The sequence below is a fragment of the Trachurus trachurus genome, assembly GCF_905171665.1.
Source record: "Trachurus trachurus genome assembly, chromosome: 9".
In the NCBI taxonomy this organism is placed as follows: Eukaryota; Metazoa; Chordata; class Actinopteri; order Carangiformes; family Carangidae; genus Trachurus; species Trachurus trachurus.
The window spans coordinates 36,590,607-36,608,434 of record NC_139895.1 but is presented as its reverse complement, the minus strand read 5'-3'; the positions used below and the strand labels follow the sequence as shown (position 1 = coordinate 36,608,434).

At 41.9% G+C, this 17,828-nt stretch overlaps 1 protein-coding gene across 1 annotated transcript in view; it reads left to right on the top strand.

The window, feature by feature from the left end:
• Positions 1-17,828, top strand: part of zdhhc8b (zDHHC palmitoyltransferase 8b) — a 65,620-nt gene that overhangs the window by 43,970 nt on the left and 3,822 nt on the right. The window contains exons 2-8 of the mRNA XM_083979692.1: positions 7,712-7,833; positions 11,590-11,747; positions 12,502-12,674; positions 12,797-12,899; positions 13,278-13,369; positions 15,218-15,350; positions 16,951-17,056. Of these exons, the coding sequence (XP_083835818.1) occupies positions 7,712-7,833; positions 11,590-11,747; positions 12,502-12,674; positions 12,797-12,899; positions 13,278-13,369; positions 15,218-15,350; positions 16,951-17,056 (887 nt within the window). The remainder of the gene's footprint in view (positions 1-7,711; positions 7,834-11,589; positions 11,748-12,501; positions 12,675-12,796; positions 12,900-13,277; positions 13,370-15,217; positions 15,351-16,950; positions 17,057-17,828) is intronic.

The window sequence follows — 17,828 nt, the reverse complement described above, 5'->3', positions numbered from 1 at the left end:
TATGGAGCCAGACAGCATCTGAAATAGTATCGCTGCTCACCGTGCTTATTTATAGTGATGCAGTTTACTGTGGTAAACCATTTGTGGCTGCATGAGCGAAGTAGAAATGTTTTTCCTGCTTTCCTCTTTCTACAGACAATAAAAATGGGGTTATGATTGAATATGTAAAATACTAAAGGGCGTGTGCGAGGGCAAAGCATTTTATTTCATTTCAAATAGACCTCTTATGTAATTATGAAAATGCAAATGACATTAAGCTCTCAGCTGAAATGCAGATGTAATAGTGTGCCATGCAGCTGCACAGCTTCCTTCTCTGTTCTGCTGTCTTACAGTAAAATCAACTGTTCTCGCTCCTCATCAGTGGAACTCACACTGTCTGTCCTGCTCTGTGAAATCTGTATTATTTTCTGAATCCGCCGATACATAATCAACATTTAAAAAAAAACACAAAACACAAAAATAACAACTCTCAACCAAAATTTGTTTCACTCAAACTGGAAACTGGTTTTATCCTGAAGGTGAAAAGTTTGTGTAAGACTTCAGGCTTTTGACGTCACAGCTAGTTTATGGGCCAGTCACTGTCCCGTAAACAGCTTACCCAATGTGATTATGTAAGCTTCCAGTGAAGATACTCTGAATAATGAGAGCAGAGCAGAGAAAATTAATGTATACCTAGAGAGTTCAACTCTCAAATCATAAAAACTGAAATTATTGTTTCAGAAAGAAAAAGATTATAGGCTATGTCAAGATGTGTGGAGGCAGCAGTTGAATATACAATGGTTCTGATACAGGTTTGTTCTTGAGTGTTTTATAAGACCTATACTTATACTTGCACCCCAGCTTAAACCATTAGTTAATTAACTGATTTGTCTATTGGCAAGTCTAAACATTTCAGCCTGAACTTGTGATAGTCACCATTTTCTAGACTAAAGGCTAAAGACTATGTGGGGGGAAAAAATCTACAATAACGCTCCCTTATAAATAACTTAATGACCGGAGGAAGTGAATTTCTTGTTACTCAATCAATCCGTGCAGCTCTGCTTCTCGCCTGACCTGCCTTGAACCGCTCTGCTCCACACTTCCAGCTAACATCACTGCTGTCTCCACCGGCAACAGGCCTGCTGCTGCTGTGTGTGTGTGTGTGTGTGTGTGTGTGTGTGGAATACCAAATGACATGTATGTGAATGCAGGGCCTCAGGGATGTGTTTGCGTTAGGGATTGGCAGGTTCCAGAGGAGCGAGTAGAGAGTGGATGATGCTGCCGTTCATGAATCCTGTGAGGGGTAAAATAGGTGTGACAGACTCTGAGGAGCGGGGATGAATATGGGATGTAACCCCAGCAGTGTTTCAGCTGGTGCAGCGCTTCACAGTGTGAGGATGGGGGGCCGAAATTATGCGACAAACCAAATGTGAAAAACATCTCAATATGACATGAACATCAGGACTGAATATCGCTCTTATTTCATTGTAAAATATAATTTATAATTTTTAATCATGAAGGTTCACTGCCATTGAGGTGAGACAACACCAGACATGTATCAGAGATTGGATGACTCGGTCTCAGCAGGCGGTCTGCAGGAGAACAGGCCTCCCATGAGTGTCCCACTGGGTTGAGCCTTAATGAACTAATCAATGGGATGGCGTTCTCACCATATGCTGAATACATTACACTAAGTACTCCCAGTGGGCTAATGGTATTGTCTAGGGTTACAGGTGTCACTCATGCTCCGATCCTGCTAGATGAACATCTTCCATGAAAAGCTGATATTTAGGTTTTTTCTGTGGAATACGTCTTATGTTAATACTCTGATTTCAAAAGCAAGGTAGCATCTCTGTGTTTGATACTAACCAGAATGAGAAGCAGAGAGACAAATATCTTCTTTTACCTCGACTACCTAGTGTTGCATCACTGATGGGGGAAGTCATGCTGTACTTGTGCACCCTGGGTAACACTTGTACATTACTGCAAGATGAGGAGTTAAATCAGCAGATGAGATTAGCGAGGTCACACACTGCTCCTTAGGTTGAGAAAGCAGGTGTTTAATTTGTTCTGTGGCTCTGTAGAAACAGCTGGAGTTGGCACTAGACATTTCTGCAATACAAACTGGGGGTGTGGACTTTGGCATTTTCCCTACAGGGTATAGTTGGCTGTATTATGGGAAATGTAGGATCCAGAAATTGTTCCCTGCTGTAACACATTTGGCAGCTCTCATTTTAATCTCTCCCAGTTTTATTGAAGCTGACTCTTCACTCACGCTACATTCAACACCTGAGTGAATGGACAGCATATTGTGTGTTAGTATTGGCCATCACACCTCATTCACAAAGAGTGGCATCTCCTAAAAGGCGTCGACCTTCGTGTTGGACTGGGAAAAGTGCTACCCATCAGTGTCAGTGCCAAAAGCTCCCTGGATTGACTCAGTTTTCTCTTTGATGGTTGTTCTGTCTCTGCCCCCCCCCTCGACCCCCCCCCCCCCTCTCCCAGAGCCACTAAAAGAGAACAGATAAGAGCAACTTCAAAGAGAGGGCTGCTTTTTCTGCTCTGATCCAAAAGCAGGCAAATAAAGGACAGACAGATTTGAGTAGTCAAATCGCTTTGGGATGTGTAGTAGTGAGCATGTAGATGGCTTTTCATGGTAGATGTGATTGAATATTGAAGCCCGCTATAGGAGCCAACTGATCAATCCTTCCAGAGCTCGAGCTTCTAATTACTTCACATGGACCATGGTGCTTTTTCCCTCTCTCTATAGGTTTTCCTCAGCAGTGGGATTAGATGCCTCTGCCCAGATTTTGTTTAATCAACAGACTGAAGCCTGTGTGTTTCAGGGTGGCTGGCAATCAGCTGAAATTTTAAGACAGGATTTGTGTCCTGGGTTTTTTTTTTCTTTCTTTCTTTTTTTTTTTTTTGGAAAGACAGCTGGGTTATCATCACCAGGAAGCCAGGGTGTTTTCTCCAACCACAAACAGCCCTGCTGCTGCATGCGACAGAGAAGGCTATCACACACCTGAGGCTAAGACTCTGTCTCTCAGTCCCTGAGCTGACTCTGGACAAAGCTAAGTGTCCGGCTGTGTGTATTACATGATCTCACCAGGTCTTTGGGGTGGATAGCAGATGCGCCATCATCGTTTTTATATGACATGTGACATGATACAGAAGGGGGGGGGGGTGCTTGAGGGAGTTAAATCTGCACTTCACACAAAACTGGTCCTGGTTTGTGGCGATCACTGCTGAGGGGATCTGTCAGATCTTCACTGATCACTTCTTGACATCATGTTGATAAGTGGTTATACTAAACAAACTGGAAAACAGTTTTCTATTCACACATCCAGCAACGCCACATAATTATTTATTTGGGGTCCAATATTTGATTTGATTGGCTCAGTTCTGGTCTCCACCAACTCCTAAATGAAATAATCCTTGCTGCTGAATGCCGCAGTGTGATCACCACCAGTTTGTGGCTGTCAGTCAGTCTGCTGCTGCCGGAGAGAGGGCTGATGGGAACTGGGAAAAACGCACAACCCACCCCTACCTGCCAATCCCTAACACAAACACATCCCCGAGGCCCTGCATTCACACACTGCACAATTCTGTCATTGCAAAGACCAATGAGCCGAAACACACTCAAACATTCTCTGATGCTGGTATAATAATTGGATTTACCAAAATCTCTTCCAATGTAATATTAAACATGTATTGGTTTAACTTTTTAAAATATACATGCACTTATTCAGCTTCAAAACATATGGTGTGTGCCTCTGTTTCCCTTGTTTTTTTAATGATATTCTCTTCCTCATCTCAACCAGGAGATGATATTGGATTTTCATTCATTTGATTCCTCAGTTTGACCTTTTACACCTCTGTTGAACAAGTGAGCAGTGCATGTTCCAGGGTCCCACAGCTTCCATTTTAAATGCTGATTGGGTGGAGGCTGCTTGCTTTGAGATCTTGCCAGCTCCTGTGTGCCGGCCCTTTAATTACCACAGAGAGTCGAAGCTATTCTTCCACTTTGGCCGGCCTCAGGACTGAAACATAGACAGAAGCCGACTCATTACTTTACTGCACCTTTGGCAGGAGAAGTCCTCTCAGCTTGATAAAGTTCTCCCAAGTTTTTTGACGAGCCGAGGGCTTTTCTTGTCTCACGGTTACACAAGTAGTAAAGAAAGTGGCTTGTAAACAGAGTTGATAAGCAGTCTGTGGTTACTTGTTACTCCTACACAATTAACCAACGTCTGTGGCTTTAATCAGGCTTTCTCCCAGTCACATTTTCCTCCCACGCTGTCTGCACCCAGGCTCCTAAAATGGTCGCTGTCAGCTGCACTCCATTTGTCCCTTATCTCCGGCTCCTCTGTATCACATTGTGGGCACAAACACATGATCCTTTGACAGGCGAGTAAATTGGGATTTTGTAAGATGGTGGAGCTGCATGCTTTTGCTTTTCTTTGATCAATTTTGTAAGGGTTTGTACCTTGTCTATTTGTTGCCAACGCAGCATGGTGCTATACTTGCTGCAGTCGGCTGAGTCAATGTCATTTCTACTGAAATATACTTTGTGCTTGTTGGCTTGCTAAACTTAATATGTGCCATAAATACGCTTCTGAAACTGTGTTCAGAGAATATGTGGCAGCAAAACTTCCATTGCCAATTCAGAGTGAACGTACACTGGTGGTGACTGAGGTCACAATCAGAATCAGAACCAATTTTATTGGCCAAATATGTGCACACATACAAGGAATTTGACTCTTTTTACATTACCCTGTACACACGTATATAAAAAGACGTACAGAATGAGGACAACAACTAAACAATAAGTTAAAGGAGACATGTTATCCCCCCTTTCCACAAATTAAAATAGTTCCCAGGTGTCTTAAAGACATGTCTGTGACATGCTTTGGTCAAAATCCCCCAAGGATCAAACATCACAGCTCTTTTCATCCTCTCTAAACAGCCCTGTTCACAACGGCTGCTTTCAGTGCCTGTCCCTTTAAATGCAAATGAACCACTGCTTGCCCCGCCCCTTCTACTGGTACTTGGGTAGGGGTGGTATTACCTATCACTGGAAGACAACTGAGGTAACAGCTGGTAAAACCACGTGGATTTCAACCTATAGGGAGCCTGCACATTACAGATTCTTTTGTCAATTCTCACATTTTGGGGGTTAGACAAACACCTAAATTAAAGAGCCTTCAAAAAGTGATATTTCCATAATATGTCCCCTTTAAAGGATAATACAAACAGGTAAATAAAAGTGGTCAGTGGCCAGATTGTACTGTTACAGACTTTATACAGTATCTCATATGTAGTCTAACAACTCAACTAACTTTTTAACCAGTCAAGTCCAGGTTTAGAGCTGTGTCGTCTGCAGTCTTACTTGCCTATGTGAAGCTGTCGCTGTGGAGCTATGGAGAGGTTTGATCATTAGCACTGGACGTAAACCTGAAGCTGATGAATGTCAACAATGTTCTAGGTAATTGGTCATTAATCTTGTCAAGTTTTTAACCAATTATTACTAAATCCTTTTTTCATTGAGTTGTCTCATCTACGTTCGCAGAAATATCATAGGGATTGAAATGGACACACACACAGATCATTGACAGACACGTAATATACACCTCGTGATGATATTAGATGAATCATGAAAACTGTCAGTGTGGTGGCAGTGGCACTAGAGAAAGATATCTCATATATTAGATATGCATAATCATAAGTAAAAATCTAAAGCAGCTGCTGGTGCTGGAGGAACGGACAGGGAGCCAAAGTCATTAAGGTTTATCAGTGGGGAGTAATAAATGTCTCTACGGGAAAATTGTGCCCAGTAGTAGTTATAATAAATAATCCAGTTTGGACCAAAGTGGTGCAACTGCATTGTAATTCCTCAAGCCATACAGTTTTTTACTACTTATTACTTGTTTCATTCTCAGGTAGTTACCTTCACAATTTGAATGATGATATCACAAATAACACTTGGCAGAGGATTTCCTGAGAATTGTCTAATTAATCTCTGCCTCAGATGAGTTTATAATATGCTTGTGATACATCGCTGGAAAATAGTATAAATTTGAGATGTGTTTTCAGATGATGTGAATAGAGTTAATCAGTCCCACTGCTCCCCTGACATGTCGCAGTGATATCTTAGAAGAATTAATCAGGCCTATAGTGTGGACTGGATGTGCATGTGACAGGCCAGCTCATCCCTGTTAGCGCCTCTCTATTCTCTGATAGTGGCTCTCTACAGCCGCGGCTCTGAATTATTCAACAAAGCAAAAGAGGTGCCGGTGGAGCAGGATAAAGATGTGGATTGAAGATGATCTCGGGGCACGGGTGCCAGGAAATTGAGTTTTTGACGTCAGAATAAGCTAGAAAAGCATTTTTGAATGTGTTAAGTGTGCGTGTTTCTCTTACTTGTGCAAGTGGGCGTGGGCGACAGCGTGCTAGTCATTATTTCAGGAAAGAGAGCAAGAGACATTCTCAAATCTCTGTAAAAATAACTCTCTCTCCCCCCACCTCCCTCCTCCCTTTATTAATTCATAAATTCTCTGAGGGTCTGTGACCTGCAGGTTCTCTCTGTATAACATCCAGCCGTAGGCGTTCACACCTATTTTCATTCTGATGGTGTTTCATCTGTGGAGAGACCAACAGTTGATTTGAATATAGCGTCCTGGGAAGCACATGTTGTCATGACAGCTGAGTCCAGGTGATTGAGTGGGGCCATGGGTGTGAGATTCATGAGTTATGGTGAAGGTCAGTCCTGACACATACGATTGTTGACTTGCACTTGCACTCTCCGAATTGATTTTCTATGACTGTTTTTACTTGTGTTGTGAAGCACATTGAGTATGCCTTGTGCATTAAATGCGCTTAAATAAAGTTGAATTGAATTGAATTGATGCTAAAACAGTGGTGGAGTTTAAAGCAGGATTCCCATTGATAACTAATTTGACAGGTTGCTATTAAGCCTCAGCTACCTGCACAGCAGCGTGTTCAGACACATGTGAGATACAGGCTGCTTTCCAGTGAAGGGTGACCATACCTGCAATTTAGTGGCATGGTGGCACACTGCCAAATGTCTCACCTATTCGTGTAATAGTAGTTTGTGTAACTGGGTGCGGTTTGGCCAAAAGCTGGTTGATTAACAGCGCACCGCTTCTTCTGTTGTAAACACGTCACTGCAGCAGCTTGGCTCACATGCTGGGATGGGCTGTGACCTGATGCTGTGACATTATTCATTTTGTTTGTAATTCTAAAGAAACCTTCAGGCTAAGGTTCAACCCTTTACTGTAAGTGTTTCCACAGAAACTCACAGCGTCTGGGTAATTTGTAAAGAATTACAGTTTATTGTTGTTTGACTTTCTGTAGTATGTCACAAGTTGTACTACTGTCTACGCTGCTCTCTGATTTGGGTTTTCATTTACAACCAAGACTCATAAGAATCATAATATGAATATATCTTGATTAGGGGCTGATATGTTTGTAATGCTATTCAAGTTATATTAATGATTTTTTTGTGTGTGTTTGTTTTGCTTTGTTATTTGTGTAATTACTTTTTACAGGTGAGGTTTAAAAATAAGCCCAGAGTGGGTTTCTACCTCACGTGCACATGTTTTTTTTTTTTTTTTCTTTCATTTATTTTGTTGATTCTACAGTTGTGCAAATAAAACTTAACTTAATATGATAACTCACATCCTAATCTCTGTCCCCTCTTTTGTGTCTCTAGGTGCCCTTGGTTGACGAAGGTGATCTCTCCCGCTGTGCCTCTCTACAATGGCCTGGTCTTCCTCTTTGTCTTGGCCAACTTCAGCATGGCAACCTTCATGGACCCTGGTGTTTACCCCAGAGGTTTGTCTGCATGTTTGTGAGTTTGTAAGAACTAGTTTTCAGCGTCTGGTCCCACATGTTTGAGTAATGGCAGTTCTGTGTTTATTCCTGGTGTAGAGGGCACACACCACATGTATCAGAGCACGATGTTTCACTACCCCATTATCATCCTGTTACAGCCTGTAAAGCCCACATGCTCCACATGCAGCACGCTGGGGGAAGTTATACAAGCCTTCATATTGCGAGGTGTATTGAGTATCTCTCAGCTGTTGAGCCTGTCAAACAAGCAGCACTGACTTATGCCTCTGATGCGAGCTCCTTGTCCTCAGTGCTGTCTGGGTGAAGTAATGATGATTGAACCAGTCCCCAGGGATGTTTGTAATGTGCCTGTAAATGATAAGCACCTGTCTTTGGAAAGAGCTTTCTCTGTCCATAAAGGGGGTAATAATCATTAGGTTGTATAAAGTGCAGGTTATCTTCCTCCTCAGAGGTGACAGTGGCCTTCTGCTGCTGCTGCCCTGTTGGGTTTTATAGACTACTGAGGGATGGGTTGTTTTCTAAGCTCTCCATGTTGTATATATCTCTAAGGCGGCAGGATCTGCGAGTGAGGTTATAATGAAGAAGTGACATAAATGACTTCTGCTCAGAAAAATCACTTTGTCATCCGGACTGTAAAAGTTCAGATGAAAGGTTGATGTGTACTCAGGATTTTTCTATTTGGATCTTTGAGTTTTGGGGAAAATTCAAAGAGATAACTGCAAGTAATAATGGTAGTTGTGCAGTTTTCTTACTGAAAATGTCACTTATTGACTTCAGCAGATTGCAATATACTTAAAAAGAAAAATTTACTTAAAGGGATAGTTCAACATTTTAGCAAATTGGCCCATTGCCATAATCCCTATAGTCATAGCAGTAGGTTTGTTACCTTTAATTGTCGGTGCAAGCTATTTTTAGAACGGCGGAGCAGAGCTGCGAGCTGCTCAGAGCTACGCTACGGAGGCTCATGGGATTTCTTGGTTTCCCTCATCAAACTCATCAAATACACAATCCAACAATTCCAAAACGCTCTGGTGGACAAGTTGTGACCTGCACATTCACCACACTATGAGATAATAACGGAACGTTACCAGACAGAGTTGTTTTAGACTTTTAAGACTGCTTGCCGAAAAACTGGTCCTGACGGGAACGTGCATCAGTGGTTTTGCATGAATTTACCTCTAAAACAACTCTGTCTGGTAACGTTCCGTTATTATCTCATAGCGTGGTGAATGTGCAGATCACAACTTGTCCTCCAGAGCGTTTTGGAGTTGTTGGATTGTGTATTTGATAAGTTTGATGAGGGAAACCAAGAAACCCCATTAGCCTCCGTAGCGTAGCTCTGAGCAGCTCGCGGCTCTGCTCCGCCGTTCTAAAAATAGCTTGCACCGACAATTAAAGGTACAGAACCTACTCCTAAAACTGTAGGGATTATGGCAATGGGTCAATTTGCCAAAATGTTGAACTATCCCTTTAACTGTTAAACATTTCCCTGATACCTAAAAGGTGTGTTGACATCATGCAAGATCTCACGTCTGAAAACTGCAGTTTGACCTTAGCTCTCAGCTTTTGGTAATCACAGGCTAAGACTAAAATTGAAAACCAGCGATGCAGTGAGTTTTATTTCAGAACATCCTGATTCGATCCTAAATTATGTTACAAAAAGTGTCAATCAATTGCTGCACTAGCTGAGGATAAAAGACTGTCTAACGCAGACCAAGTCTCTTGAAGTGAGGAACCAGTGGAGAATTGCCACCGATTCCTGCTGCTCCGCTCTCCAGAACATTTTAGCATGTTTCACTTCATTGGTTTCATGGCCCGCAGCTTCACTGTTTTTGTTCAGTCTCAACGCTCTCATCCGCCTCGTTCTCAACTTTATAGCGAGCGGTTATTTTTAGAAGCATCCAAGTGTCATTGAGCAAAATGAAGAGCTATTGCATCCTCACTGGAACACATAGACGCACAGTTCACCCTTTCATGAGGAATGGTATTCTTTTGATCAATAGCAAACACTCGTGCATGCTAGCCCTGAAATAACCAATAGCAACTTGTTCTTCCAAACAAATCACCCAAATGATTGCACATGACCTTCACACAAGGAATTGTTGTATCAGGGTTGCAGTTTAAATTCTGATCATTTGAGGATTAGTGGATTTTAACATGAATGATGAAACAGGATTAAGCCTTAAATATATTTGATACAGTCTGTACCTTCCTTTGGATATAATAAGGTGTCACACCTCACTCTGCAGTGCTAAAAATACAATCGTGAACAATGAGTGATTATGTGTTTAATGCAAATCATCAAACCTGGCTGCAGTTGAACTGAGGTGCACGTTATTGTTACAGTGTAAACGTGTATTATATAAAATAGGCCACGTCTTGCATTGAGCATTTGTAGAAACAAAGCTGTCAGAGGAGATGCAAGCACAACCGCTGTTTGTGTCTGTTGCTCTGGCAGGCAGTTTACCTTTAAAATCTATTTGAAGAGACTTGAGAGCCATAATAAGAGAGCATCTCCCGCCGTGGAACTGTTTATTCCTGCGCTCTACTTTTGTTTCCTCGCTTTCTCTTTTCTCTCTCTCTTGCGCGTTTTCTGTGTGTGCTCAGCTACCTGGATCTCCCCGCAGTTACTATTGTGCTGTGAAATTATTTTCTTACGTCGCAGCTTTGTGCGTGTCGTCTGAATGTGGCCTTTGATCAGCTGAAAAAAAGAGAGGCACACAGCTTCACACAAACAGTTTGATTGGCCGCAGTCACACCAAGGGCAGTGCAAATGCTGCTTGTATTCTCACACTGTAGTTTAAAGGTGCAAGGTTAAGTTACATCAGTGGCCATCAGTGACCCCATTTTGACATCACAAATTTCTGGCGACCCTGCGTCCGTCAACCAAGATGCGCCAGCTCAGATATTTTTACATTTTATTTGAACTCTTTTTTATATTCGAGAAAGTGAAAGTATAGAATACATTTGTTTAAGATTGTCTGTGGTGTTTTTAACCCTCCTCCTTCTGGGTAAAATTGACCCAATCTGTTCACTTCCTCCATCCTTCCTTCTTTCCTTCCTTTCTCCCTTCCTTCTTTCCACAATCCTTCTATCCCTTTATCCTTCCTTCCTTCCTTCCTACCTTCCTTCCTTCCTTCCTTCCTTCCTTCCTTCCTTCCTTCCTTCCTTCCTTCCTTCCTTCCTTTCTTGAACCAGGAGGACAGCAGGAGGGTTTTAATCATAATTAAAAAAAAGAAAAAAAGAAAAAGTTTAAAAAATATTTTTTATTAGTGTTTTTTATCAATTACTAGACATTTCAGGCGACCCCATTTAAATTCCAGGCGACCCCACGTGGGGCCCCGACCCCAAGGTTGAAAAACACTGAGTTACATGTTTAGGTCTGATAGAGCTAAGAATCGTCTCTGCCCTGGTGTGAGGTTTAAGTCCCATCTCTAAAAACTCAGCTTCTGCTATACATGAGTCACAAGCTGCTTGTTAATCAGCCTAAATGCTAAAAACAGAGTGAATAGGTCATGTCTATAAAAATGTACACGTCTCCCTGTGTTTGCTCTCTCTGCAGACAGCCAGCAGCAGGGGTGAGCTTCATTTAAGGTTGCTCCCCTGTTGTTCTTGTCAAACTAAATCAAACTCATTCTTCTTACCATGTGTTTGTGTGTGTACTGCACTGTTTTTCCCACACACACCCCATCATGTGCATCTGCATCTCTGTTAATGTGTTAATGTCTTTCTCCACAGCGGACGAGGACGAGGACAAGGACGATGATTTCAGAGCGCCGCTCTACAAGAACGTGGAGATCAAGGGCATTCAGGTCCGGATGAAGTGGTGCGCCACCTGCCACTTCTACAGGCCGCCTCGCTGCTCCCACTGCAGCGTCTGTGACAACTGTGTGGAGGTGTGTGTGTGTTGTCTTGTGTGCACAAGTATGTGTGAATACAAATGAATGCACATGTGTAAACAGAGGGACTGTACATTCAATCTAAATGTGCATCAAGATGAGACTGATATAGAGTATAGGTCGGTATTAGCATTGAATCAATATCTGATGTTGTCCTGTTTGTGTTTGGAATGTTTTTTATGAAATATGACGCATTTTGTTTACATACATTTTTGCAGCTTGAATCCACAGACTTTTCTGTCCTGCCAAGAATTACAAAATGAGATAAACACTGAATATAAATATATAATTTATTTTGCTAAAAATCTGTTGTTTATTGGCAAGAAAAAACGTCATCATTAGGGATCATAATTACCGGCATAAATATCAGCCTTTGGCGGCTTTAACAAAAACACTGTCATTAGTATGAGCTTTAAATCCTTGTTTTGGTCCCACAGTCTACTAATAGAATTATACAGGTCGTACTACATCCTGTTTTCTTACTTTTTTTATTTAATTTACAATCAAAACAATCAAAGTAATAGAAAATCTGTAAAAGAATGATGATATTGACTATTATCACAATTTATTTTTTGGAGATATTATTGACGATTGACTAGTCAAGATATCAATAATAAAAGTTGATGCCTTGGTGAACATTGATTTAAATCACATTTGAAGCCCAAATCCAGATTTTTTGTTGGTCACACTGCAAATGTCTCATGAACATGCTGTGTAAATGTAAACTAGAAGTCCACTCTCTCCCCCTCAGGACTTTGACCACCACTGTCCCTGGGTGAACAACTGCATTGGACGGAGGAACTACCGATACTTCTTCCTTTTCCTGTTGTCACTCAGCATCCACATGGTTGGAGTTTTTTCCTTCGGCCTCCTCTTCGTGCTCCACCACCGAGAGAGGCTGGGCGCGCTGCACACCACTGTCACGTATCCTTCCACTGCCAGGACCTACTTCTGTCCGTCTGTGTAATCTGGGTTATTCTCATCGTTTATTTGCTCATGTTCTTGTGTACCTTTTATTGTTGCTGTTGACCTTGACCTTTGTCCAGTCTGGTGGTAATGTGTATAGCAGGGCTTTTCTTCATTCCAGTCATGGGACTCACAGGTTTCCATATGGTGCTCGTGGCTCGGGGTCGGACTACCAATGAACAGGTGAGGAGACATGGACACACACACACACACATACACACTCACACATACATACACAGTTACTGACTCTGAACTGACCGGTAAAGTGAACAGACCGGTGTGGTCTTTCTTCACATTCACCGATAGATCCAAACATTTACAGCTGCAGCAGCTGTACTGCTGGGTCAGTGCAAACCTCTGGTCGCCACGGTGCTGCAATGTCCAATTAACCTGTGTGGACAGAACTACATAGAAAAAACACAGAGGGAATATCACAAACAATCATCACCACCACCACAGCCTTTGTGTATTCAAGCCCTGGACCCCTGTGTGTGTGTCTGTGTCTCTGTGTGTGTGTGTTTTTTTTGCTGCCGACTCTAAACAAGCCGTTGTCTTCCGTAGGTGACGGGCAAGTTTCGTGGGGGAGTAAATCCCTTCACCAAGGGTTGCTGTGGCAACGTGGAGTACGTCTTATGTAGTCCACTGGCACCAAGGTAAAATGCTTTATTTTACTGCAGGCGTGTCTGTGTTGTGTTGTGTTGTGTATGTGTGTCATGCTTTTCAGGATTGTTAATATATATTTAACTCAGTATTGATTTTGAATGGATTGTCCTGCATGCATGAGAGAATATACTGTGTGTGTGTGCAGGTATATGTTCTTTTGCATATGTACAGGATGTACAAGTTATGACTCATCAAGGCCCATGACATCTATGCCATGGCTCGACCGCAGCATCATCTAACTGCAGGGATTCTGTCCATCCATCCTCTCTTTCTCTCTCTCTCCCTCTCTCTCTCTCTCTTTGTGAATGCGTGTGTGTGTGTAATGAGTATATTCACGTGCTCTGAGGTGGTTGTGGAGGTGTGTATCCAGTTCTGCCTGAAAGCAGCCAGCAACCCTGGGGAAAGGCAGATGGCTGAGAGAACTGAAACAGTCTGTAGAACAAGAGTTAATGGGAAACAGAGCGCAGAGCTAGTATACGTTCTTTAACACACACACAGACACACACACACATCAGAGACCAAGAATACCGGTTTTATATCCCACTGGGACAAGTTTCTCTCCGTATACAACAACAGTGTGACTGCAGGGACAACAGCAGGTGGGGGTGAAACGTTGTGTTACAAACATCTGTCTTCAACTTGTTTCACAGTCGGTGATTGAGGGTTTCAGATTTTCTAAACCGCTGACTCAAGAATGTTGGACCTGCCTCTTATAGTGAATGATCTGTTTTTAAATCAGCAGCAACAGCAAATCAGTAACATTAATTTAGTAACATGGATTTTTTATGTCAGGGTTGATTACAAAGATGTAAAGAGTCCATGGGAAATACATCACATATTTATTCCCTCAGTTCCCACGCTAACCATGAAACATTAAAAGAACTCACAGTGACAACCCTTTTAATTATGAACAAACCCTGTAAGACTCACTTAAAACCCTGTTTTTTTGTCAGGGAGTTGTGTCTGAAATGTCTTTTAAACTGTGTAACAAACACAATGGGATTGTGCAGATGTGAAATTCACACATCATCAGTGTACTCCAAAGGCCAACAATGAATTGATAGGGGAATATTAAAAGTTTATGATAAATACACAATCAGAACATTGTAGATTAAATTTCTGCTGACACTAGAATAAGAAAGGATCCAAATCAAATAAGCTTTGGCATGAATGTTGATTTTGTGACATTTTTAGATAAAAGATGTCTCTTCAGTGTTGGTAACTGATGTGTTTAAATCCATGTCAGTGAGCTCTTCCTCTTTGTCTATATAATCCATCTATTCATACACAGAGGTGTGTCTTGGACTAGTCACATTCAAAGGACCACTATAAAATGTGCAGAATCATCACGCAACACAAAGCCACAGATGTCGCACTTGTTGAGAGAGCGAGCACTTGGCACGTCTACCATAAACAGTCTTGTTTGTTTTTTTTGTCAGCATCTGAGAGAACAAGCCTTTTGTGTACTTCGAAAAACTCTGAGATCCTTTATGGTAACTCATGAAAAATAGGAGAAAATGGCAGAAAAGTGTTGCATTTATATTTTTGTTAAGTGCATATTCAGTTTGCAGTAATGGTCTTTACTGTATGCTGGTGCCTCTGTTCAGATATCTGGTGTGTTCTTTGATGTGAAGCACTATAATGGTTCATTATGTGCTGGTACAGCTGTGCAACAGAGATATGAACTTCTCATCCTGGTCGTTCCCAGTGTGGCAGTGGATTACATTGTGAATCTAATGACAATGCTGTGGGACTACATTAGAGATTGTTAAACAGCCAAAGTGGCACAACATGACAGGAAAGGTTCTGGTTAAAGCATGTTGCCCATTTCCACACAGGTACACGATGGACCCCAGGAAAAAGCCCCACATCAAAATTCAGCCTCCTTTCATCAGACCAGACCTGTCAGAGAGACAAATTACCATTAAGATCAGTGACAACGGTGTCCACGGCACCATCATCAGCTCTAAGGTGAGTTGTTCAAACCTAACAGACCTGCTTTCTTTCTTGTTATCCTGTCATAATAAGACTGACACACAGCTAATCCCTTTTCTAAGGTGGTGTTTTTCATTTTCTTGTACTTCACTTTCCCTGTTGCCTATTTTTCTTTAGGCAGGGCAGGCTAATAGTCAATGCAGCAAATGGGAGGATACAGTTAGCTCACTTGAGTCAAGTCACTCAGATAAGGGAGAAATTGATTTCATCATATTTGATAAAGATGATGAAATAATATAATAGATAAATGATTTAATATGCTTTTCTATTGGTCAGTGTTGTCAGTAAGACCAGTCTGGAAGAAATGTTGTGAGTTCAGTATCAAACTGTCTCCAGAGGTAGAAAACAACCCTCTTGAGCTGCTTCTATCTCTTTCAATTCTTCTCTTCCACTGGTGGGGGAATGCTAACCAGCTAGCTCCAGCCTGCTCGGCCTACAAAGTCACTTTTCCTATTCTGGGTCACAGTGGAGTCTCGTCCACTCTGAAGAAGTAGAGCGTATTATAACCTCTTGTGCTGTAAATGCAGTGATCCAATGATGGCTGAAGCTCTTGGCAGAACTGTAAACAGCTGTTATTACTAAGGCTGGATTTGTACTTACAGATAGCTCATGTAAAGTCAAACATGTATCCAAAAAAAAAAAAAAAATATATATATATATATATATATATATATATATATATATATATATATATATATAAAACACCCATGCTTCATGGGCAATTGTAGTGGTTTTGTATTTTTAAGACCATTCATAGCTGATTCTGTCGCTGCTTGTAAGAAATAGTCTCATTTTATCAGCGTAAAGTACAAAATGTGGCTCCATTTCAGGAGAGAGTCCAATTCCCCTTAAGAGTAACATAAAGATCAAATCATTTCTGATGTTCAGGTTCAGTGGAGGAGTCTTTTTCTGTGAACTAGGTGAAATTTAGAGGCAAAATGGAAAAATCTCTCTTGACTTGAAGATGTTATTACTCCATTCTCTGTTTACAGATGTTGTGGGTTTGACATAAACTAGATTAGAGGTTTTGTGGCTCCACAGGGGAGCTGTGAAAAGACTACAAAGTCTGAAAATGAAAAGAGTCCTGATGTGTGGAGTAGGAAAAGACTGAGTTCAACAGACCTCTGTGGCCTGCTCCTCTACCTAGCTCCACCATCTCAAAGATACAGTATATCAGATGTTTACAGCGCACCCAAAATCTCAGATTACACTGTCAGCAGTTGAGTTGCATTATGGGTGATGTGAGTGCTTGGATTTGAAAAGTAAGAGGACCGCATTGGAACGAAAAAGACAATATCTGGTTGTGCTGCATCGACTTTCACGCAATCAGACAGTGTAGGAGTGCAAAGTGTAATAGGTGGAGTACTGCTATGAGATAAAATAATGATCTGTCCAACTCTGACATAATGTTCTTTCAACATTTTTACTGCATTAGCCACTAAAAAGAATTGAAGATGAGGTGGAGTAGCTGTGTGAGTTGTGTTGGTTTATCCCTAACAGTCAGCCTAACGTGTGCTCATCTGCTGTCCCCCCACCTGTTCTCAATACTTTTAACACTCTGTTCTTCTCTCTGTAGTCCAAATGCAGCCTGGATGGCCTGGATGACAAAGAGACCCAGCCGCCACTGCCACCCAAAGCTGACAGGTACAACCAGCTGAAAAGCCAGATGACCTCCAGTGAAGGTAAGAAACACAGAAACACACTCCCCTGTGTTCACCAACTCCCTGTACCTCTCCTCTCCTCCCTCTCTCCTGACAGTCATCATCAATTCGATTTCTCTTTCCTGTCAAGTCTGCACCAAATGGCAGTTCCCCAAACTGCCCCTGTAGATCATCAGAGTCCCAGTGTGTGACTCGGTGCTAGTTTAGCCAGATATATGTGTGTCTCACTGGCAGGGCGATGGCCCCTTCATATGCCAAGCCAGAGAACGGGCGTGATTTGTAGTTAGGAGGCAAGCCCAGTTTACTGAATCAGCATCAGCAGATTTGTGGATAAATTTCAGAGTGAATCATCGCAGTGTTAATCACCACATTTTTTGTTGGTGGTGTGTCGCCGTGGAGTTCTGCCAAATGGAGGGATGGGAAAGGAATATGCTCTCTAGAATGAGTGCTCCAACTAATAAAGGGCTGACTGCCTCTGCAAGTCATCTCTGCAAATTAGAAACTGTGAGGAATCCAGTTGTGCTGTCATCTGGAGCTCCTATCCATTGCCAGTGTGTTCTTTATCCTGTTCAATAGTATGAAGTGTCTGTAATATAAAGTATGAACCTGAAACAGGAGGTTCCTACCAGAGGATCTCCAGTGTCATGGTGCATTATGTCAGGGAGTGAACACTCCCTGCTCGCCCACGCAGCACTACTGCTACCTGCTGGTACTTTAAAGTAATGCATCTGGTTGAAAATGAATTGCCTGTTTGTAAAAGAGGTTTAGAGGACTAGTAAGGGTTCTTTACATC